The sequence below is a fragment of the Eptesicus fuscus genome, chromosome 13, assembly GCF_027574615.1.
Source record: "Eptesicus fuscus isolate TK198812 chromosome 13, DD_ASM_mEF_20220401, whole genome shotgun sequence".
NCBI classification, from domain to species: domain Eukaryota; kingdom Metazoa; phylum Chordata; class Mammalia; order Chiroptera; family Vespertilionidae; genus Eptesicus; species Eptesicus fuscus.
Window position 1 is genome coordinate 46,081,718 of NC_072485.1, and position 18,739 is coordinate 46,100,456.

An 18,739-nucleotide genomic window follows, 5' to 3' on the forward strand; every position below is an offset into this window, starting at 1 on the left:
CCGTGATCCAAGGGACAGCAGCAGGGTTTTCTGCCGCCATGACAATGTCCCTGTGCTGTGCCTTACTACAGAGGTGGTCGCTTCCTCCTGGTAATAAAACGATATTTATGTGGAAAGCTAACCGTACAGCACGTCTGTAGTCTTGGTGGGGAAGAGAGCCGAGCACATCTGGAGATGAGTCCTGCCCCCTGCACGGTGTGACCACCAGCGGCACCCAGCCGAAAGACGGGTCCTCGCCATGCACACTGTGGATCTGCCAAGTGTCATGGACAAGAGGGAGGGGCAGGGAAGGACCCCCACCCCTCACCCCAAATCCTTCAGAGGAGGCCTGTGGCCCTGTGGTCTCAGGCTCCATGCCCCTCGTGTCTCACACACGTCCTGACTGTAGGTCACATCTCACGTGCAGACCCCACAGTTGGTTTCTGTTTCAGCGGCGTGGGCCACCCAGTGAAGGAGGTGGTGGGGAGACAAGAAGGCGGCCTTGCTGGAAGGACTTGCTGCTCTTTCATGTGCTTTGCCAGTTTCTCTGTTATGGGCCCAGCTGGGCCCCTAGCCACTGTGGGGGTTGGTCCGCCTGTGTTGGCAGGGCTGCAAAGACCTGCTTCCTGATTTAGAGGCTGACTAACTGATAATGGGTCTTCCAGACTGGCTTTGTCTGGCCAAGGACTGCGTGAGAGACACGCCTGGGCTCCTGCCCAGGAGATTCTAGCTGGCCCAGGGCAGCTTTTGGCTCTGCTGGGTCCCCCGGAGCCTCATCTGCAGAAGCCTAACAGCCTCATTGTGACTTGTCTGGTGTCCCGGGGCCTCATGACCCCATCGAGGACACTCTGATTCTGTCCCAGATGGAGCCAGTGCTCAGATTTGCTTCTTAAACTACTTGTAACCTCAGGCCATGGCCTCTGTCTGTCTCCCCTCACTTCGGCCAGTGAGAGATGGACAAGCTCACCAGCTGGCATGGCTGGTGTTTGATGCCAGTGCCTGGGACCTTGTGTGGCAGGTGCATCTCAAGGTTGGTCCCTGGGTACCACGGTTGTAGAACCATAGTCAGGGCAGGCTCTGACTTTCTTTCTTTTTCTTTCTTCCTTTCTTTCTTTCTTTCTTTCTTTCTTTCTTTCTTTCTTTCTTTCTTTCTTTCTTTCTTTCTTTCTTTCTTTCTTTCCAGGCTCTGACTCCTTCCTTCCTTCCTTTCTTTTTAATTTCAGAGAGGAAGGGAGAGGGAGAGATAGAATCATCAATGATGAGAATCATTGATCAGCTGCCTCCTACACACCTGCTACTGGGGATCGAGCCCACAACCCGGGCATATGCCCTGACCGAGAATCGAACCATGACCTCCTGGTTCATGGGTTGATGCTCAACCACTGAGCCACACCAGCTGGGCTATCCCTTACTTCTTATCACATCCCGGGGAGGGTATCCCTGCATGTGCCTGTTTTCAAACTGCATGGAATTATATCACTAATTCTCTGTGTGGGCACAAGCAAGGCCTCCATCCCCGTGTGGGCCTCCATTTTCCCACCTGTGAAATGAGGGGTCACATATGATGCCCTCAGAGGGTGCTTCCAAATTTACAGTGTCAAATAGGTTTCAGGGAGGAGGAGTGGGCCAGCATTACCAGAGGAGGAGGGGCAGGAAGGGGAGGGGAGGGGTGTGCTGGTGTGAAGAAGCTCCATGGGCAGCTCCCTGAGGATGCTCCCTGTGCCTGTACTGGGCATTGGTGTCCGGGGTCCTATGGGTGCCAGAAATCGCCAGTGTATTCAGCATCCTGAAGGCCTTCCTCTCCGCTCTGGAAAGAGCCTTGCGCATATAGGAAAGGGCTGTTGCTGGCAGGCCCTGTCTGTGCCCTTGGAACTATTGCCGGATAGGGACCCAGGAGAGCATGCGCATGGCAGTGTGGGACACTGGAGGCTCCGTGTTTCCCCAGGGACAGAGGTGGCATGTGCTCTCAGGGCCTGGCCCACACCTGTCCGCACCCCGAGGGGAGCATGCCTGAGCTGTAGAAGTGCATGCCATTTCTGTGAGTCACGAGTGGAGTCCACATGTGCTGACGGGGCTGCTGCCCGTTTTACAGATGGCACCTTCGGAAGGCACTGTGACGCAGATAGGGCTCCTCTCCCAAGACATTCACCGCCTCACGGTAGGACCCGGACCCTCTCCACAGTAGCACAGGTGCTGGGAGCCCCCGTGAGATTGGTGAGGTGGTGCACAAGGCCTGGGACAGCCCTGTCCCCACTCCAGAGCCAGTGTCATCAGCAGCTCTGAGGCGGGGTGGAGGTGGCGGTGCAGAGAGAACAAAGGAGGGTGCTGGGCGCTGGGGCCAGAACCTGAGCCAGCCCTTAGGCAGCAGGCGGTGCACATGCCTTCTCCACGGGCCTGCTGCTGGGCCTTGAGCAGTTCAGGGCCCTGGGGAGGGTTATGGACCTCGAGCAAAAAACCAGGTAAAGCATGCCAGGCCTCAGGTCCTCTTCCCAGGCTCGGAGCTGGTGAGGAAGCCGAGATGCTCAGTAGCTCTGGTCACCTGCCCAGTCAGCCCAATGCCCCGCCTCACCTCTGGCCTGGTGGACACTATTCTACCCTCTTTGCCCGTGAGACCCACATATTTCCCATCATGCCTCTGACATCCTGAATATCAAGTCACATGAGCACATACTGGTGTGCCCAGCAGGCAGCCTGGTCTCAGGAAGAGGAGCACCCCGGGAGTGAGGCTAGCCTGGTTCATGCCCCTGCTGGGACATCGGGCAGGTCATTCTCCCTCCGAGCCCTGGTTCAGTTTCTGTGAAGCAAGGCTAAAGTTAGCCTCCTTGCAAGGTGCACAGGCAGATTAGAACAGGCAGGAAAAGGCTATCCCCACTTCACATTGTGGGGGCTCCATACATTTCAGGTCCTGTTGGTTCCCATAGAGACAGGTTAAGAAGGCTATATTCAAGGGAGTGATCGGGGCAGAGGGCATCTCCCTGAATCCAAGTAGGATCCTTTTTATTCAATTGTTTTTTCTTGGCTCACACACCTAAATGACTCCACCCAGCCCTTCTCACCTCTAATAGGTTTCTGGTGGCCTTGAAAATAGCAGCTTTACCTAAGGCAGTGGGCGGCCAACTCATTAGTCAACAGAGCCAAATATCAACAGTACAACGACTGAAATTTCTTTTGAGAGCCAAATTTTTTAAACTATATAGGTAGGTACATTGTTATTAACTTAATTAGGGTACTCCTAAGCTGGCCTTTGCTAAAAACTCAAGGGGCCAAAGAGCCGCATGTGGCTCAAGAGCCGCGGTTTGCCAACCACTGACCTAAGGTATGAGCAATTTATCATCTTGATCATGCTGTCTGATCTGACCCAATACGCAGGGTCCCTGGGACACCATGAACTTATAGGGTCAGGTGGGACCACCCCCAGTGCCCGCTGCTTCCCACATAGCTGCAGTAGGGTGGCCTTGACCAAACCCCGTCCAACCGCGCCCTCGGCTGTGACCTTTCAGACCATGCTGAGCCAGGACCAGATGCTGAACGACTCCCACCTGGCTGCTCCCAACTCTGAGGACTGGAGATGACTTCGTGGTGGAGAGCCGGAGAGGCGCGTGTGGATCCCAGGCTCTGCTGCAGTGGGGGGCTGGCACACGGCCACAGCAGAGCCAGGCTGAGGCAGGCCGGGCACCTCGGACATGGGTGCTGGCGGCAGGACACTGGTGTCCAGAGGTGGCCCCAGCGCCCCACATTTTCAACAGTGCTGTGCCCTTCGCCACAGCTTTTATACCTTTTGTACTTTTATACGTGGCTGCGACCACTTTTGTGTGGAGGCAATGAGATGTGGGTGCAGACGCAGCTGCTCCTGGTGGCCAAGGACTGCGGGAGAGACGCGGGAGGCTCTTCTACCAAAGGGGCGGGGCCGGGCGCGCATAAAGGCTCTGCTGGAAAAGTGCTGAGACCGCCCTGAGTGCGCTGTGGTGCCAGAGCTGGGCCAGGGGATAACAGGGCCCCTCCCTGGGCGCTGCCAGACAGAGGCACCTGCTCCCACTCACAGGAATCTGGTCCCATGAGGGATCTGGGTGCGAAGAGGAAAGGAGCAGTGAGACTCCCTCCCAGCCCTGGCTGCCCTCAGCCTACCCTCAACTGCAAAGCAAGCCTGTCTCAGGTTCTCGGTGAAGCTGGGCAAGCAGAGCATGCACACACCCTCCCCGCTCCCCCTCCCCAGCCACCCCCTTTCCCCCAGCCTCCAGCCTTTCCCTCACCAGCCTCCGATGCAACTGATCAAACAGCTCACCCTAGTGGAAGAAACTTGCAACTGTCTGATCAAACAGCTGGCCCTAGTGGAAGAACCTTGGGAATCTCGTTGCCAAAGCAACTCCATCTTCCAGAGGAGCCTATGAACCTCAGGCGGCTCCCACCTCAGGAGAGAGCCCATGCCCCTGCCCCACAGTCCCCTCCCAGCCAGTCTCCGCCCTTGGTAACTGGCCTCCGCCCACCCCACCCCCCCCGCCCCCGTGATGGCTCCAGTTCAGGTCCCACCTCTCATCTGATTTCCACAGCTGGTCTCCTACTTGGTCCCCTCTCGGCTTCCTCCCCAGTGACCTTCCCACAGCACTGCTTTAAGCCTGTTGGCTTCTGGCTAACGACTCCTCAGTTCCAGAATTACCACAGATGAGAGCTCAAAAGCCTTCGTCAGCGCCCCAGCCCTTTGGATCTTCAGCCTTCAGGACCCCATGTCCACGCCTGCGCTACCGTCTCACTCTCCCCTCACTGTGGGATGTGTTTTTCTCCCAGTCCCCGTCACAAAGCCAAATCCTGCCTGCTGAGACCCGGAAGACACGGCCTCCTTCAGGAAAACCTTCACCGGTGTTCCGGTTGGAGGCCCCTGTGTCCCTTGAGGTCGAGCCCTTCCTGGTTCACCTTGAAGTGACCTGTGGTCTTTCTCCCTTACCATGCCCACCCTCAACACAGACTCACCGCACACCTGCTGTGGGTGGGCTCTGCGCCCATTATATGGCCCGATCCTGGTCCTCACAGGGCACAGGAGATCCATGCTGCAAACCACACCCCCCCCCCCCCCCCCACACACACACTCCTTCATGTGTGCAGGTCAAGGGCCTTTCGTGCTGGACTGAGGAGGGTTAGAGGCACAGGCATGAACGCCAAGGTCCTTCCTAAGGGTGCAGACGGTCCCGAGAGGGCACACAGGCCAGTCTCAAACAGGAGAGTGCTGGTGTTGCAGGGGCGCCAGTAGCAGTCCCTACAGCCCCAACAGCAAGTTCTCATTTCAGATGGAGGACAGGACTGGGGGCCGGGACCAAAAAGGCTCCAAGGAAGAGGTGATCATTGAGTTCTGAAAGATGAAGCAGGTTCCCCAACCGAGCCAAGGGGGCAGGCACAGATGGACCTGAAGCATCTCAGCACACCCTGGGAAGTCGTGTGAAGACAGGTTTCTCAGCCCCGCACTGCTGCGTTTGGGGCCGGATAATTGACTGTGGTGGGGGCTGTCCTGTGTGCCCTAGGATTTTTAGCTGTGCCCTTGGCCTCCCTCTAGGTGCCAATAGCATCTCTTCTCCCGCTGTGACAGCCAAAACTGTCTCCCAAGCCGGCCAAATAGTCCCTGGGGGGAAGATCCCCTCTAGCTGAGAACTGCCGAGCCAGAGAAGGGGGTCAGAGTGGGAGGCCGGGGGAAAGAGAAATCTGGTGAGCCGGCTGGAGCCACATCGGGAAAGGCCTTGTAAGCCAGGCCCTGGAATTTATTCTGGAGACCCAGGTAGCCAGGTGGGGACGAGGAAGAGGTTAAAGCAGGAGACAAGCAAGGTAACATTTGTGTTTAAGAAAAATATCCCAGCGTAGGATCTACTCATCATGCAGTGCTCAGCAGAGTATCTTTCTCTGAGGAGGGGATTCCCTGAGGACACGCTGACCACGCAGAGGAATGGGGCTGGCTGCCTCCCAGCGGCCCACCCCACCAGCCCGCTGGGAGGTACCCCGTGGGGGCCATCCTGTGGGCGCTACAAAGCTGTTCCCTAGAGCGGTGTCCCTCTCTCTCCTGTAGTCCGCCCTCCCTCTCCCCCTAACTTACCACATATGTGTTGAATAAGAAGTCCAGCAATATCAATTGGCAATGCTGCTGCTATGCCAGTGTTTGTGAGAAGGGAAGGAAGGAGTGACTTGGGATTAAACAGACCCAGGTTTGAAGCCCACCTCTGCCACCTACTGGCTGAATGACCTGGGGATAGTAACTTTGTCTCTGAGGCTCAGTTTCCTTTTCATCTATAACTTAAGGAACAGTATCCCCGCAGACTCTGTGCCTTGTTATGAGAATTATACAAAATCAAGTGCAGAAGGGGTTCCACCCCCTCACAGGTAACAGAGCAGGAGCACGTCCTGGCCATGAGCGTCAGATGGCAAGGTGGGCACTCGTAGCCTTTGGGGTTAGTGATAGGAAGGATGTAAGGAATAGCTTCTGGAACCTCATTTTGTTTGCAGGTTCGGAAGCTTCTGTCTGTGACCACCCCTACCCACCGCACCAGAACAGGGCCTGGCATTCAGAGGATGCCAGCAAAAATTCACCCCTTACCTCCATTTGTTGTGCAAAGTGCAGGGGGTCTAGGATCCCTGGAGCCCTCCTACCCTGTGGGTCCACTGCCCTGGCATGTGTGTACTTAACACCATTCCTCCTTCAAGGGTCTCCCGCATGGGAAGGGCGGGTGCTCAGGGAGGGTGCCTGAGCCCTCTCATAGGTCTGACCTTAAAAACAAAACACTGTGGCCCTAGCCAGTTTGGCTCAGTGAATAGAGCATTGGCCTGTGGACCGAAGGGTCCCAGGTTCGATTCCAGTCAAGAGCATGTACCTCGGTTGCAGGTTCCTCCCCTGGTCAGGGTGTCTGCAGGAGGCAACCAATCAAGGTATTTCTCTCACATCGATATTTCTCTCTCTTTCCCTCTCTCTTCCACTCTCCCTAAAAATCAATGAAAAAATATCGAGTGAGGATTATAAAAACAAACGTGTGTGGGGGTGGAGATGGGGGAGGGTGTCAAAAGAGATTACTGGGAGTTGACATGACCCCCACATGGATTCTTCCGAAATTCTGCCCTGGCACTTTTGCCAGTTCTGCCCTCCCATGGACACACAGCCAGTGCACATGGAGGGCAGGCCAGGGCCTTCTAAGTGCCTAGCGGGTCCCCCACAGAGCCACACTCCATGGGCTATCTGCTTTGTACTGACGTTTATTTCACTGAGCCAAGGGGAAAGGTCCTAGGATGAAGTCCCTCCGAGCCTCCCCAGGCAAGGAGGCTCCCGAGGCCACTTTGTCTCCAGCCCCTTACTCCCTTCCTAGGCCCACCCCAAAGAGAGGGGCTCCAGTGAGCCCGAGGGTGCCCTGAGGCACTTCTGAACAAGGTGATGCTGAACTCACTGTGAGCCAGATGGAAGGGACCAGGGACATTTGCTAAGAGCAAGGGAGTGTTAGTAGGTGAAGATCATGTCCTTGGAATAGCCCAGTTTCTCCAGGTTCGGGTGAGCGGCTGTCTGGATCAGGGGTGGTGGGCCGCACACCAGGATGAACGTGGACTTGCCGGGAGCAGGGAGGTGCTCCTGGATCATGTCGGCGGTGACGAAGCCCGAGCTGTATGTCCAGCCTGAGGGTAAGCAGAGGAGAGCTGGGGAGGCGCCAGGGGGAGACCCTGGCCCCAGGCCTCTTGCTGTCCCTAAAGCCAGGGAGAGGGAGGCCAGGCTGCTCCCCAAAGACTCAGAAGTGTGTACTTCTGTTCTCTGCAGAAAGCGGAGAAGTAGAGGACATGGGGCCCCCAGGCAGGCCGCAGTCTACTCCAGATCCCAGGCTCTGAGGCCTCTACCTGGAGTCTGCCTGCCGTAAGCACGGCTGAGGATGGAGAAGGGGTCAGTGGCCGTATTAGAGGCAGTGTATCTGACGCCTCCATGGGATGTGTGCGGAGTGCAAGGTGGGGGTAGGTGTTCAGGGTGGCCCAGTGCCTCAGTGTCCCTCCTGATATTCAGTGCAGTGTGTGAAGTTCTGCTGCGATATCGGACACCTTCCCTTGACTTCCTTTGCAAGCAGGTCGTTCCAAATCCTCCCTTCTTCAAATTCCTGAATTTTCCATGGGAGGTAGAGCCCAAGTCCTCAATCCCCAAGCCCCCCAGTCCAAATAAACACCCCCCCGCCCCCAGGGACTCGGCCCTGAGGTGGGTCAATGACCCATGGTGGGGAGAATGGGGTTCGTACCAAGAGGAGGCCTGTCCAGGGTGTACCACAGGGTGAACTGCTCCGGGTGAGTTGTGGCAACTTCTTCGAGCTCCCTTCTCATCAGGATGTCGTCCTCTGTCTAGAAAGGAAGCAGCCTGAGCACGGCCCCTCCAGAGACTTCCTGCTTATCCCTCAGATGGAGTACATGGGTTAGCATGTTCATGTTCCTGGCCCGGCTGCCGCAACTCTAGCTGGAGTGCTCCCCACAGACCCTGCTCCTGCACAACAAACCCTCTCTTGTGAGGGCAGGAGTTGGGCAGTTGGGTGACTGCCTCCAGCTGCAAGGCCGTGGCTCCACAGCAGTGGGGTGGCTTCCCTCAGAGGCCCCAGCCCCACCTCCCACAACCACACTGAGCACCAGGCTCAGCAAACCCAGCTGAAATGAGCTTAGTGTGGGCCCAGGATCTTCTGCAGGGAATGGAAGGGGCTAAGGCAGCGATATATAATATCCTATATAATAAAAGCCTAATATGCTAAGTGTCTGGTCGTCCATTCAACCAATCAAAGCATAATATGCTAATGATATGCTAAGGATGCTCAACAGCTCGCTATGATGTGCACTGACCACCAGGGGGCAGATGCTCCAACCGGTATATTAGCTTGCTGTTGTGGTCCGGTGGATCAGGACTGAGCGAGATGGGCTGGACATGCCCTGGAGCCCTCCCGTGGTCCCTCCCTGGCTGGCCAACCTCCTGCATCCTTCCCCAGCCCGGATCGTGCACCGGTGGGGTCCCTCAGCCTGGCCTGCACCCTCTCACAATCCGGGACCCCTTGGGAGATGTCGGATAGCTGGTTTCGGCCCAATCCCCACAGGCCCAATCCAGACAGGAGGGAGCCTGATCCTGTGCGTTGAGTGTCTGTCCCCTGGTGGTCAGTGCACGTCATAGCGACCACTCGGTCGCTTACGCTATATATATATATATATATATATATATATATATATATATATATATATTCTAGAAAACGCATATATATATATATATATATATATACAAATATATATACATATATTATAAACAGCACTGGAGAGCTAAAGAGAAAAACAAAGGCTGGAGCCTCATGTGGGGAAAAGCAAGCCAAAGCCTAAAGAAACTTGTCACAGGCTCGGAGATGTTGCACAGAGACCTGGAGTCCTAAAACTCGTTATCATTCTGGTCCTCATAATTCCACCTCTGGGATTCTGTTTAAGAAAATAATCCAAAAGTGACCAAGTTGAGGTACAATTATTTATCACCATCATTTATAACTGAAAACAATCTGAATGTAGAAGATTTAGTAAAAGATGGTGCAACTTGATATAGACCATAATGAAAATATTTATAAAGAGCTTTCATGAGAAGAAGATATCTGTATGGTAATGTTGACTAAAAAAAACAAAACTATATATATGTAACTGTAAATACATATATAGCGTGTAGAGGAAAAAAAGACAATATGTCAAATATTTATATGCTTCTGTATATTCCAAAATTTGCATGGAGCGCTGCTATGATTTGATACTCTGATTAACGTAGAACTAAGTACTAAGAAAGAAAGGAAAGCATAGTGCTTAGGCTGGTTGGGGAGACAAGAGTTTTAAAAAAGCAACAAATGGGAAAACAGGCCAGGATTTAGCTTCTCCACCGCCAGCAGCCCACTGGTCCGCCCACAGCCGCAGGCACCAAGTGGCCTGGGCTCAGTGCAGGGAGGGGAGAATGCAGAGCCCTGTTCAGCAAACATTCCATCCATCCTACCCCTGCGAGCCCAGGGCAGACTCAGCAAAACTGACCTGGTTGGCAAAGATGAGGGATATCCTGGTCTTGTCACGCGGGTTCTTGGTGATGTGGCGGATGAGCTGCAGCATGGGCGTGATCCCTGGAACACAGTTTGCGGGCAGGCCAGCTTGCCCTCGCGGCTGCCCACGGTCCCTGGTCTGTAGCAGCTGGACCCCAGGTCTACTTTTCTCACTTTGGTCCCCAAAACTCACAGTGGGGAACTGCCCTTCATTTTGGTTTTCCCTTTCTCATTTTCGTATGGCCAGATGGAAGGAGTGTTGGCTTTGGTGTGGGAACTGGGTTCCATGCCCAGTTCTCTTGCTATCTGACCAGGGTGATTCAAGTACCTGTCTGAGCAATTCAGGGTCCTCGTTTGTGAAACAGAATTCACGGTGAGTAAATGTAATAGTTTTAAAAGTGCCTATTATGTTGCCTGGCGAGTTGTAGTTCTCCTTACATGTTTGTTCTCTTCTTTCAGAAATTCATGTCAAAAGATGGGGGTGAGGCTTGAACTGGAGCTAGAAGTCCTTGGGTGACCATGTGTGGGCCTGCCCTGCCTGGTCCTCAGCCTCTTCCCAGCCTGACTTCAGAGGCTCCCCCGGACTCCTGGGCCTCCCCCACTGTGTTGGTGAAGGGGAGCAGGGTGCACAGGGTCAGGGCCAAGGCCTATCACTGACCCACATTCCCGTCTGAAACAGCCAGGGAAGGAATCACTCACATCTCCCCTTCTAGGATCCAAGGACTCCAAGGTCAGAAATGGCTCAGGGCTCACCTAGGATGAGCCCTCAGAAGCCTCTTACCTGTGCCCCCAGCGATCATTCCCAGGTGACTGGCTCGTTTTTCTTCAGGCTTACTCGTTTTGTATGCTTTGACTGAAAACCTCCCTGGAAACACAGAGGATACTGCTCACTTCTGGAGTCCTTGCCTGAGAGCCTGCAAAACAGCACTGCCTTTCCTTGGGCCTTCCCGGGGGCACGTCCATCTGAGGACGTGGCTGCACCCTTTTAAGCCAGAGGGGAAGCCAGGGCAACTTCCGTGGCCAGCCCGGTGCACCCGTGCACAGAGTGGGAATAGAGTCTGGGCCCTGCGGGGAATCCCCGGATCTTTTCTTCTGAGGAAGGAGGGAGGTTCCACTAGATCCGAGGTCCTCAAACTACAGCCCGCAGGCCACATGCGGGTGTTTCTGCCGTTTTGTTTTTTTACTTCAAAATAAGATATGTGCAGTGTGCATAGGAATTTGTTCATAGTTTTTTTAAACTATAGTCCGGCCCTCCAACGGTCTGAGGGACAGTGAACTGGCCCCCTGCTTAAAAAGTTTGAGGGCCCCTGCACTAGATAGTGGATAGGGAGCCTCACACAGCAGCAAGCGAGTGAGTGACGAATACGTGAGTAAATGAATGAGTGTGGACTCCATCCATCCGTTTTCCAACAGCAGCAGGTTACTTTTTATGCATCAGGTGTTGTGCTGGAGATACAGTGATGAGGAAACACCCAACCACTCCCCTGGCTGGATGGCGCCTACAGTCTTGTGAAATGGTATGTGAATGAATGTGTGACGACTTTAAGTACAAATCCATGTGACTCAAATCTGAGGCGTTTTCTAGAACAATGCAACTACCATAGGAATCTTCTTCCTCCCCATGGGAGGCCCAGGGTGAACCCCCAGTACCTGGCCCATGATAGAACAGGCGCCCAGTTGGCCCTCGAAAAAGAATGGTGTCCCCAATTTTCATGTTGTCCAAGTATTGAGACATCTTCCCTCCCTCTGGATAATTCGGGTGCACATTTTTGAAGTAGATCTGAAAAATAAGGCAGCCTGGTTTTCACAGCCTCAGACCCGAGGCCACCACCGCACACAACTTATGCATTTGCTGTTGGAAACCATGCAGAAAATGCCCTGCACTCACAATTGCTCTAAGCAACCCGGAGATTTCACCAGGTCAACGGCTTTCCTGTTACAGGACACTGTCCAGGGAAAGAGTCCCTTCTCCACCCCACCACCCTAATAGGCTTGTGAGGGTGAGGCACCTGGACATGGGGGGCATCGTTTACCTTTATAATGAAGTCCACAAAGCCTTGGTCATCATCACTGGACACAGGTGTGTATGCTCTGATCACCAGGACACCATCAATGTTGGCCAAGAGATGGACATAGTTACCTACAAAAAGGCATCAAACGGCAAGTCGGCGTGGCCAGCCTAAATAGGACTCAGAACTCCCCTAAAGGACTGAGCCTCAGGGAGGTGGGTGCATAGTGGGGCAGGGTGCACGGGAGGAGGGCCAAGCAGGGAAGGAGCCCCAGTGCAGATGTGTGAATCCTAGGCCTGTCCTTGTCACTCCGTGTGCCACCCTGGGCAAGTCATGTCATCTCTCTGAGCATCCCTATGAATGGGGACCATATCCCTGCCCTCCTCCATCATAGTGTAGTTGTCAGCTTCACTCACAGGAAACCTGTTGCTAGTGTGGGCTCACTGTGTCAAATGAGCAGGAAGAGCTCATTGTTGGAGGCTGAGTATTAAAAATTACAGAAAGGGGTGTGTCCCTTTTAAAGCAAGATATATTGCCATCACGAAGTCATTTCTTCCTAAACTGGATGCATCACTGGGGTCAGCGAATGAATCACAGCCCCCCTCAGCTGCAACCTGTTGCCTGGCACAGAGAACGCCTGGGCTCACAGGTATGCAAAGCCCCAGGATTCGGACACCCGCAGACCAGAAGTTCTAGAAAGAGCACTGTGTCTTCCTGGGCAATGGCTCTGCTGAGGGGCAGCAGTGACGTTTTGAACCATGTAATCCTGCCCCTCCAGGGTGGAACTGAAGGGACCAGCTGTGGCCAGAGATCTACGGATCGCAACTACACCCCAGGCCACATGATGGGCTGGGCCGTTCCGATTTCTGCTGGATCTAACAGGGAGACTTCAGCAATTAGTGGTGAAGGCAGAAGTGGCCATAGAGATGCTCAGAGACAGAAGCCAGAGGAAGCTCTGTGCCAGGGTGTCTGAGGGAGTAGAAACTGTACACAGGAAAGGGAGTGGGTATGTAGACAGAGGTAGAAACTAGGAGAGAGACAGGGAGGAGGAGGACAAGAAGGAAGAAGAGGAGGAGGAGGAGGAGGGAACGGAGGGAAGGGGCGCTGGAGGGGCCAGTCCTTCCAGTACCTTCAGGAACATAAACCAAAATCTTTGAGGAGGCCTGAAACCAAACACCACTCACCTACAGGAAGCCCCAAAACATGTTCTGTTGACGGCAGTGCAAAGCGGAACCTCCTGGTGTTGTGGGTGATTTGCTGATAAAACAGAAAACAAAGGCAGGCTCTGTCAGCTTTCTAGAAGCTGAGCTGGGGAGCCCAGATGCCTGGGATAGGAGCCCCAGTTGGGGCTTTCCCAGGTGCACACACACACAATGGCAGTGGGGAGGCCTTAAATGTCTGCCCCACAGCCCTGCCTTTCCAGCTCAGCACCTTCCCCACCCTTCTGCCGATCCTCTCTTTTACCTCCTGACCGTGGGCTGACCCGTTACCTCTTTCTCAATCAGGGGCAGCGGATACTTGGTTTCAGGGTTCTGTAAGGTGATGGTAAGTTGTCTCCTCCTTGAGTTCATGTTCTTCAGGGCCAACAGAAGCACCGTGAGCCCAATGACGGCGACGGCAAGGAGCAGGGACGGGTCCTAGCCAGACACAATGCGAGCAGGGCACCTCAGGTCCTGCCTGCCTTTGGCAGGACAGTTCTCAGGCACACAGGAGCCTTCTCCACACCCAGTGCATAAACGCTGGGGTGTGCCTGAAAGAAACTGGGCAGAGGGAAAGGCACTAAACGAGAAAGCAGGCTGAGTCTAGGGGGGACCCAGTGGGGATGGGGTCAGTTGCAGGTCAGACAAGGTGGCATGTTTCAGGCTTCCTGAACCACGCCAAGCAGATGGCCTGGGAGTGCTCATGTTGCCAGGCCCTTCCTGCCCATCTTCCTCCGTCCTCGCTACAGCCAAGGGTGCCATCCCTGGGAGTCCCCTCCTGGAGGTGGAGTAGTTGACGGCATTGCTTCTAACATACAATTTGGAATGAAGGCCACAGCCCCCAAAGACAGGACTAGAGGGGGAGCCTGGGTGTGGCATCCTCCAGAGGTGATCTTGGCTGAGAGCTGGGCAGGGGAGGGCTCGCCTCCCCCACTGCTCCCAGCATCCAGTTTAGGCTAGGAGCTGGGGTGCTCCGTGATCTTAGCTTTTCGGGACACGCCAACACCTCCAAGGCAGGAGAGGAGGAGACAGCACTCCCCTGTCATCCTCCGCCCTGCCTCCAACTCCACCCCGCACGGCCCGCCTGCCCCTTTGCAGACCCAGGCGATCGCGGGCCAGACTCAGGAAAGGTCGGCTGGCCCACTTCTCACGCCCGGCGCCCCGATGCCCCGCCCCGCACGCACCACGCCCTCGCCGGCTCCGCACGGGTCCAGCGCGGCGTGCCCCCTCCACCCGCTTCCCCCCCTTCCGGCCCGCGGCTGACGTCCGCCTCCCGACCTCTCCGCGTCCCCCCGTAAGACCCCGGGGACGCCGTCGGGCTTTCCCGGGCCCCCGCCCGCCCGCCTCCGGTCTGCGGCCTCTCCCGCCGGCCGCCCTGCCCTGGGCGCCCACCCGGAATGAGACGCCGAACATGATGAAGTGGAGCTGGTGCGCGGTCCCCACCCCGCGGGCCCGCTGACTGGGGGCCGCCGACCTGCAGCTCCGCCGGACCGACGGCCGAGCCTCGCGGACAGGTAGGGACGCCGGCGGAAGGGGAGGGGAGGGGCGGGCCGGGCGACGCGTGCCCTGACCGGCGGCGGCTCGCGGCGGGCGCCCTTCCAGGTGACCCCCCACCCCTGCCCCCAGCCCGAGGCGCGGCGTTGGAAGGTTCTTTCTCGCGTGACTCTGGCCCCGCACCTGCCCTGCGCCGGGGCCCGGCGGCATCCAGGGGCTTCCCCTGCTGGGGGTCTCCTCGTTCCTAGGGAAGCATCCCTTACCTGTAACGTGGCCCCCTCTCCAGCCTGGTCTACTGCCTGCACGCTCTGAGCTGCCCTGATGGAGAGCTCCCTGTCCTCTGCTGGCTGGAGGGAGGTTGGACGTCCGAGTGGGAGGGAAGGGATGCTGGTAAAGGAACTGGGAATTTAGGCCAATTCTAAGAGCATCTATATCGATCGATCATCCTACTCTGAGCCTGGTCCAGGGCGAGGTGTTTGTAAGGGTGAGGTAGGGGTGTGATCCAGTTAAAAAAGACATTATTCAAGGTGCTCAGTCATTCATTTATTATTGGGAGAGAGAGAGATGACAGGTACCCAATAATAAATGGGAAGCAGAATGGCAGGCATGTCGGTTATGGGGGTTTCCTCACAGTATAGTTGAGAATCTTGCTCACTCTCCTCCCGCATCAGTTCACCTATCCCAGTGGCAAAGATAAATTCCTGCCTCCTGGACATGAATGAGTCAGAAGCCAAGCAATAGATTCCCATCCCATTAACCTGCCCCGACCCCCAAACACACACCACAGGCCCATTTGTAATGGACAACTCCCCTAACACCTGCAGGTGCCAGGATATTATTGTCAGATATCTTATTTATTTATTTGCAATATAATCAGTGTAAAGTGATGGCCTGTGAACCTAATATCATTGCCTATGGAGGTTGAATATCTTCCATGTGCATATTTCCCATAGCATTTCTTTTTCTGAGGAAAAAAAAATCTGTGTTCATGCTTTGTGCCCATTTTTCTGTTGAGTTGTACCATATTTTCTTACTGTTTCTTTTATATTTTAAAGACTACTTCTTTGTTATATGATTTACAAGTGTTTTCTCCCAGTTTGCAACTTATTTTACCTTTCTTTTTTCTCTCTCTCTTCTCTCACTCCCTGGATGTATTTTCATGAATAGAAGTTGGAAATTGCAATGTAGTCAAATGTTTTAATCTTCAGTCTTTATGGTCAGTGCTTTTTGTGACTTGCCTATTTATACCCAAGATTCTAAAGATATTTTATATTTTCTCTGATAAAATTTAAAGTGTTTCCTTCCACATTTAAGTCTCTCAACCACCTGAAACTGATTTCTGTGTATGGTTTGAAGCAGGGATCCAATTTAATTTTTGCCATGTGGATAAGGTGTTGTCTTGGTAACATTTATTGAATTGCTTGTACCTGGCCACTAACCTGCAATGCCATTGCTGTCATATATCATTTTTTATATATGTACGGGTCTAGTTCTAGCTTCTCTGTTCTCTTACATTGAGCTAGTTGCCCCACCCCTGTTCTAATTATAATAGTTTATAACAAATATTTATATCATCCACTCTTATATATTCATTGGTTCTCAGCTCAAACATCACTTCCTCAGAGATGCCTGCTCCTGTCCCCCAATTTAAGTAGATGTATACATTACATTCTAGTCATAACTTTTACTTCAGTTTATAATTATACATCTTGAATATTCAATCGATAAAGAACTGATTCTCACATTTGCCTGGAAATTCTATTATAGGTCAGAAAGCTGGCTTCCCCAGGGTTTAGCACAGTGACTGTCCTGAATGAATAAATTCATCTCTGCCCTGCAGCATTTAGCACCCTGCCCGGCACGCGGTAGATGCTCCATAAATACTAAAGGACGGAATAGTCCTTTCCCTCAGAACTCTATGCTGCTTCCTTGATTAATTTGGCTCCGTAAGACTTACCATATATATATATATATGGTAAGTCTTATATATAATCTTATATATAATTATATATATATATAATCTTACCTACTTGTTTACTGCCTTTCTCCACTATAAAGGAAGCTCCAAGAGGCCAAGACTTGCTTTGTCTGTTTCAACTCCTGCTGTATCCCAGGTAGAATAGTGTCTGGCAATTGGTAGATGCTCAATAAATATTTATTACATGAATGAAAGAATGAACGTCATTTTTTTTTGATCAATCAAAAGTATTTTTGCATTTGGAATTAAAAGTCACCTCTCCTTTTCCTGTGGCTTTCTTAGTAGTTTGCCTCTGCCCTCCATTCTCCCTTCTCATTTTCCCTGCACAGCCCTCCGTGTTACCAGAGAGGTAGATGGCACATCCTCCTTTACCAATCTTACAGCAGGATAAAAGGCTTATCTGGACTGATCTGGACTCCCAGTAATTTATACAGGACAGAGAGTCCCTCCTTCCTCAGCACTCCTACACACACTTTTTATGTGAGTCCCTCACTTGCTCTCCTACTGCCTGGATTTTAGCTTATCTTCTACTAATCCCCTGCAATTTACCATGAGTACCTCTCACTCTCTAAATGCCCAGCTTGGTAATAGGGCCTGGCAAGGAACAGGCCTTCTGCAAGTGCTTGCTGAAAAAAAGAAAGAAGAAACATCTGTTGTCCCTGCTGAAGTTTATAGAGACTCTGCCCCACAAGCCAGCGTCTCCTGTGCAGCACCACGTCTCCCTCACCGCTGAACTCCCCTGGGGGAACCGACACCCTGACCAAGTTGATGCTTACTGAGCATCTGCTCTCTAAACAATTTGCAGCCTGTTGTGGACTTTCTCTTTAGCTTTTTGACCTTGAAGAGTATTTATTTCCATTTTACCCCTTCAACAAATGACCACCTCTTAGGTGCTAGCTGTGTAGCCTAAATTGTGGTATAGAGAATGGCTCCCGAAGTATACCCACATTCTGATCCCAGAAACCTGCGAATGCTACCCTGTGGGGCAAAAGGGACGTTGTAGCGGGGATTAAGTTCAAGTGTTTGAGATGGGAATACTATCTTGGATTGTCTGGTGGGTCCAACATCACAGTATCCCTTATAAGAGGGATGCAGGAGGAGACAGAGAAGAAGGCAATGTGATGACAGAAGCAGTAATTGGAGCGATGAACTTTGAAGATGAAGGAAGGGGCTGCAAGCCAAGGAATGCCAGCGGCCACCAGAAGCTGAAAAAGGCAAGGAAAAAGATTTCCCCTCAGAGCCTTTGGAAGGAGCCAGCCCCTTGTTAGCCCAGTGAAACTGACTTTATACTTCTGGCTTCTAGAACTGGAACAGAATAAATTTTTAAAGCCAGTACATGTGGGCCAATTTGTTATGGCAGCAATGAGAAACTAATACACTAAGTGAATGACTCTTTTTGTCTCTTAGGGCATGTTTGTTTTTACTTGGGTTTTTAAAAAAAAAGCATATTTCCTGTGATTGGGACCAGAGGAGCCAGGAGGAGCCCCTGCCCTCTGGTTCTGCTCTTGTTGCTGTAATAATGGGTCTCTTTTCTCATGTGAACAGCCTCCCTCAGCAGCCTCCTGCTGCCTGGCCACGTCTTCAGCTTGTTGTCTCTGCCAGGCCACACAAGTGGCCACCCACTCCATCCCTTCCTCTCCATCCTGGCTCTGGCCTGTCCTTTGTGCATTGTGCAAAAATGTCATCCTGAGAAAAGGATGTCAGCAGATAAATCTGGCTGACTTGAGTGAGCTTTTGAGACAACACTGATGGAGCACCTTACCCACTCCAAGCACCCAACACCGTGACCAGTGCGGACTATTTCTTATATCAGAGTTCCCTTGGTTTTCCTCTTCAAGGATTTTAAATTAAAGTATGTCGATGCCACCTGGTCAGGATCCCACCCCTCCCCACCCCACCAGCCCTCCCCTCTTCCCCCCGCACTGCAGATGGTCATAAAGCAAAGGTAACACTTTGCTTTCTGGAATGTCTTCAACCTCAACTTGGATACCAGAAACAAGGCATGGAAAACCTTGCCCGCTCCTGGCAATGGGAGGCTTACCTGGGCCTGAT

At 53.1% G+C, this 18,739-nt stretch overlaps 2 protein-coding genes across 3 annotated transcripts in view; one reads left to right on the forward strand and one right to left on the reverse strand.

The window, feature by feature from the left end:
• The window catches only part of LOC103294656 (liprin-beta-2), a 77,233-nt gene extending 73,398 nt beyond the window's left edge, over positions 1–3,835 (forward strand). Inside the window, exons 23-24 of the mRNA XM_028159909.2 lie at positions 2,072–2,137; positions 3,480–3,835. Of these exons, the coding sequence (XP_028015710.2) occupies positions 2,072–2,137; positions 3,480–3,551 (138 nt within the window). The 3' untranslated portion in view covers positions 3,552–3,835. The remainder of the gene's footprint in view (positions 1–2,071; positions 2,138–3,479) is intronic.
• Positions 3,836–7,184: 3,349 nt separating this feature from the next.
• Positions 7,185–14,767, reverse strand: LOC103294655 (NADH-cytochrome b5 reductase 2). 2 transcript variants are annotated; one of them, XM_008151073.3, is made up of 9 exons: positions 14,690–14,767; positions 13,507–13,653; positions 13,201–13,273; positions 12,041–12,147; positions 11,658–11,787; positions 10,789–10,872; positions 10,003–10,088; positions 8,214–8,313; positions 7,185–7,611 (listed from the first exon to the last, which is right to left on the reverse strand). In XM_008151073.3, the coding sequence occupies exons 2-9, from the start codon at positions 13,585–13,587 to the stop codon at positions 7,439–7,441; spliced, it is 834 nt and encodes a 277-aa protein (XP_008149295.1). In that variant the 5' UTR covers positions 13,588–13,653; positions 14,690–14,767; the 3' UTR covers positions 7,185–7,438. The 2 variants fall into 2 exon arrangements, with proteins under 2 accessions (XP_008149295.1, XP_028015706.1); XM_028159905.2 differs by having other exon boundaries at positions 14,608–14,735.
• Between the last annotated feature and the right edge of the window lie 3,972 nt (positions 14,768–18,739).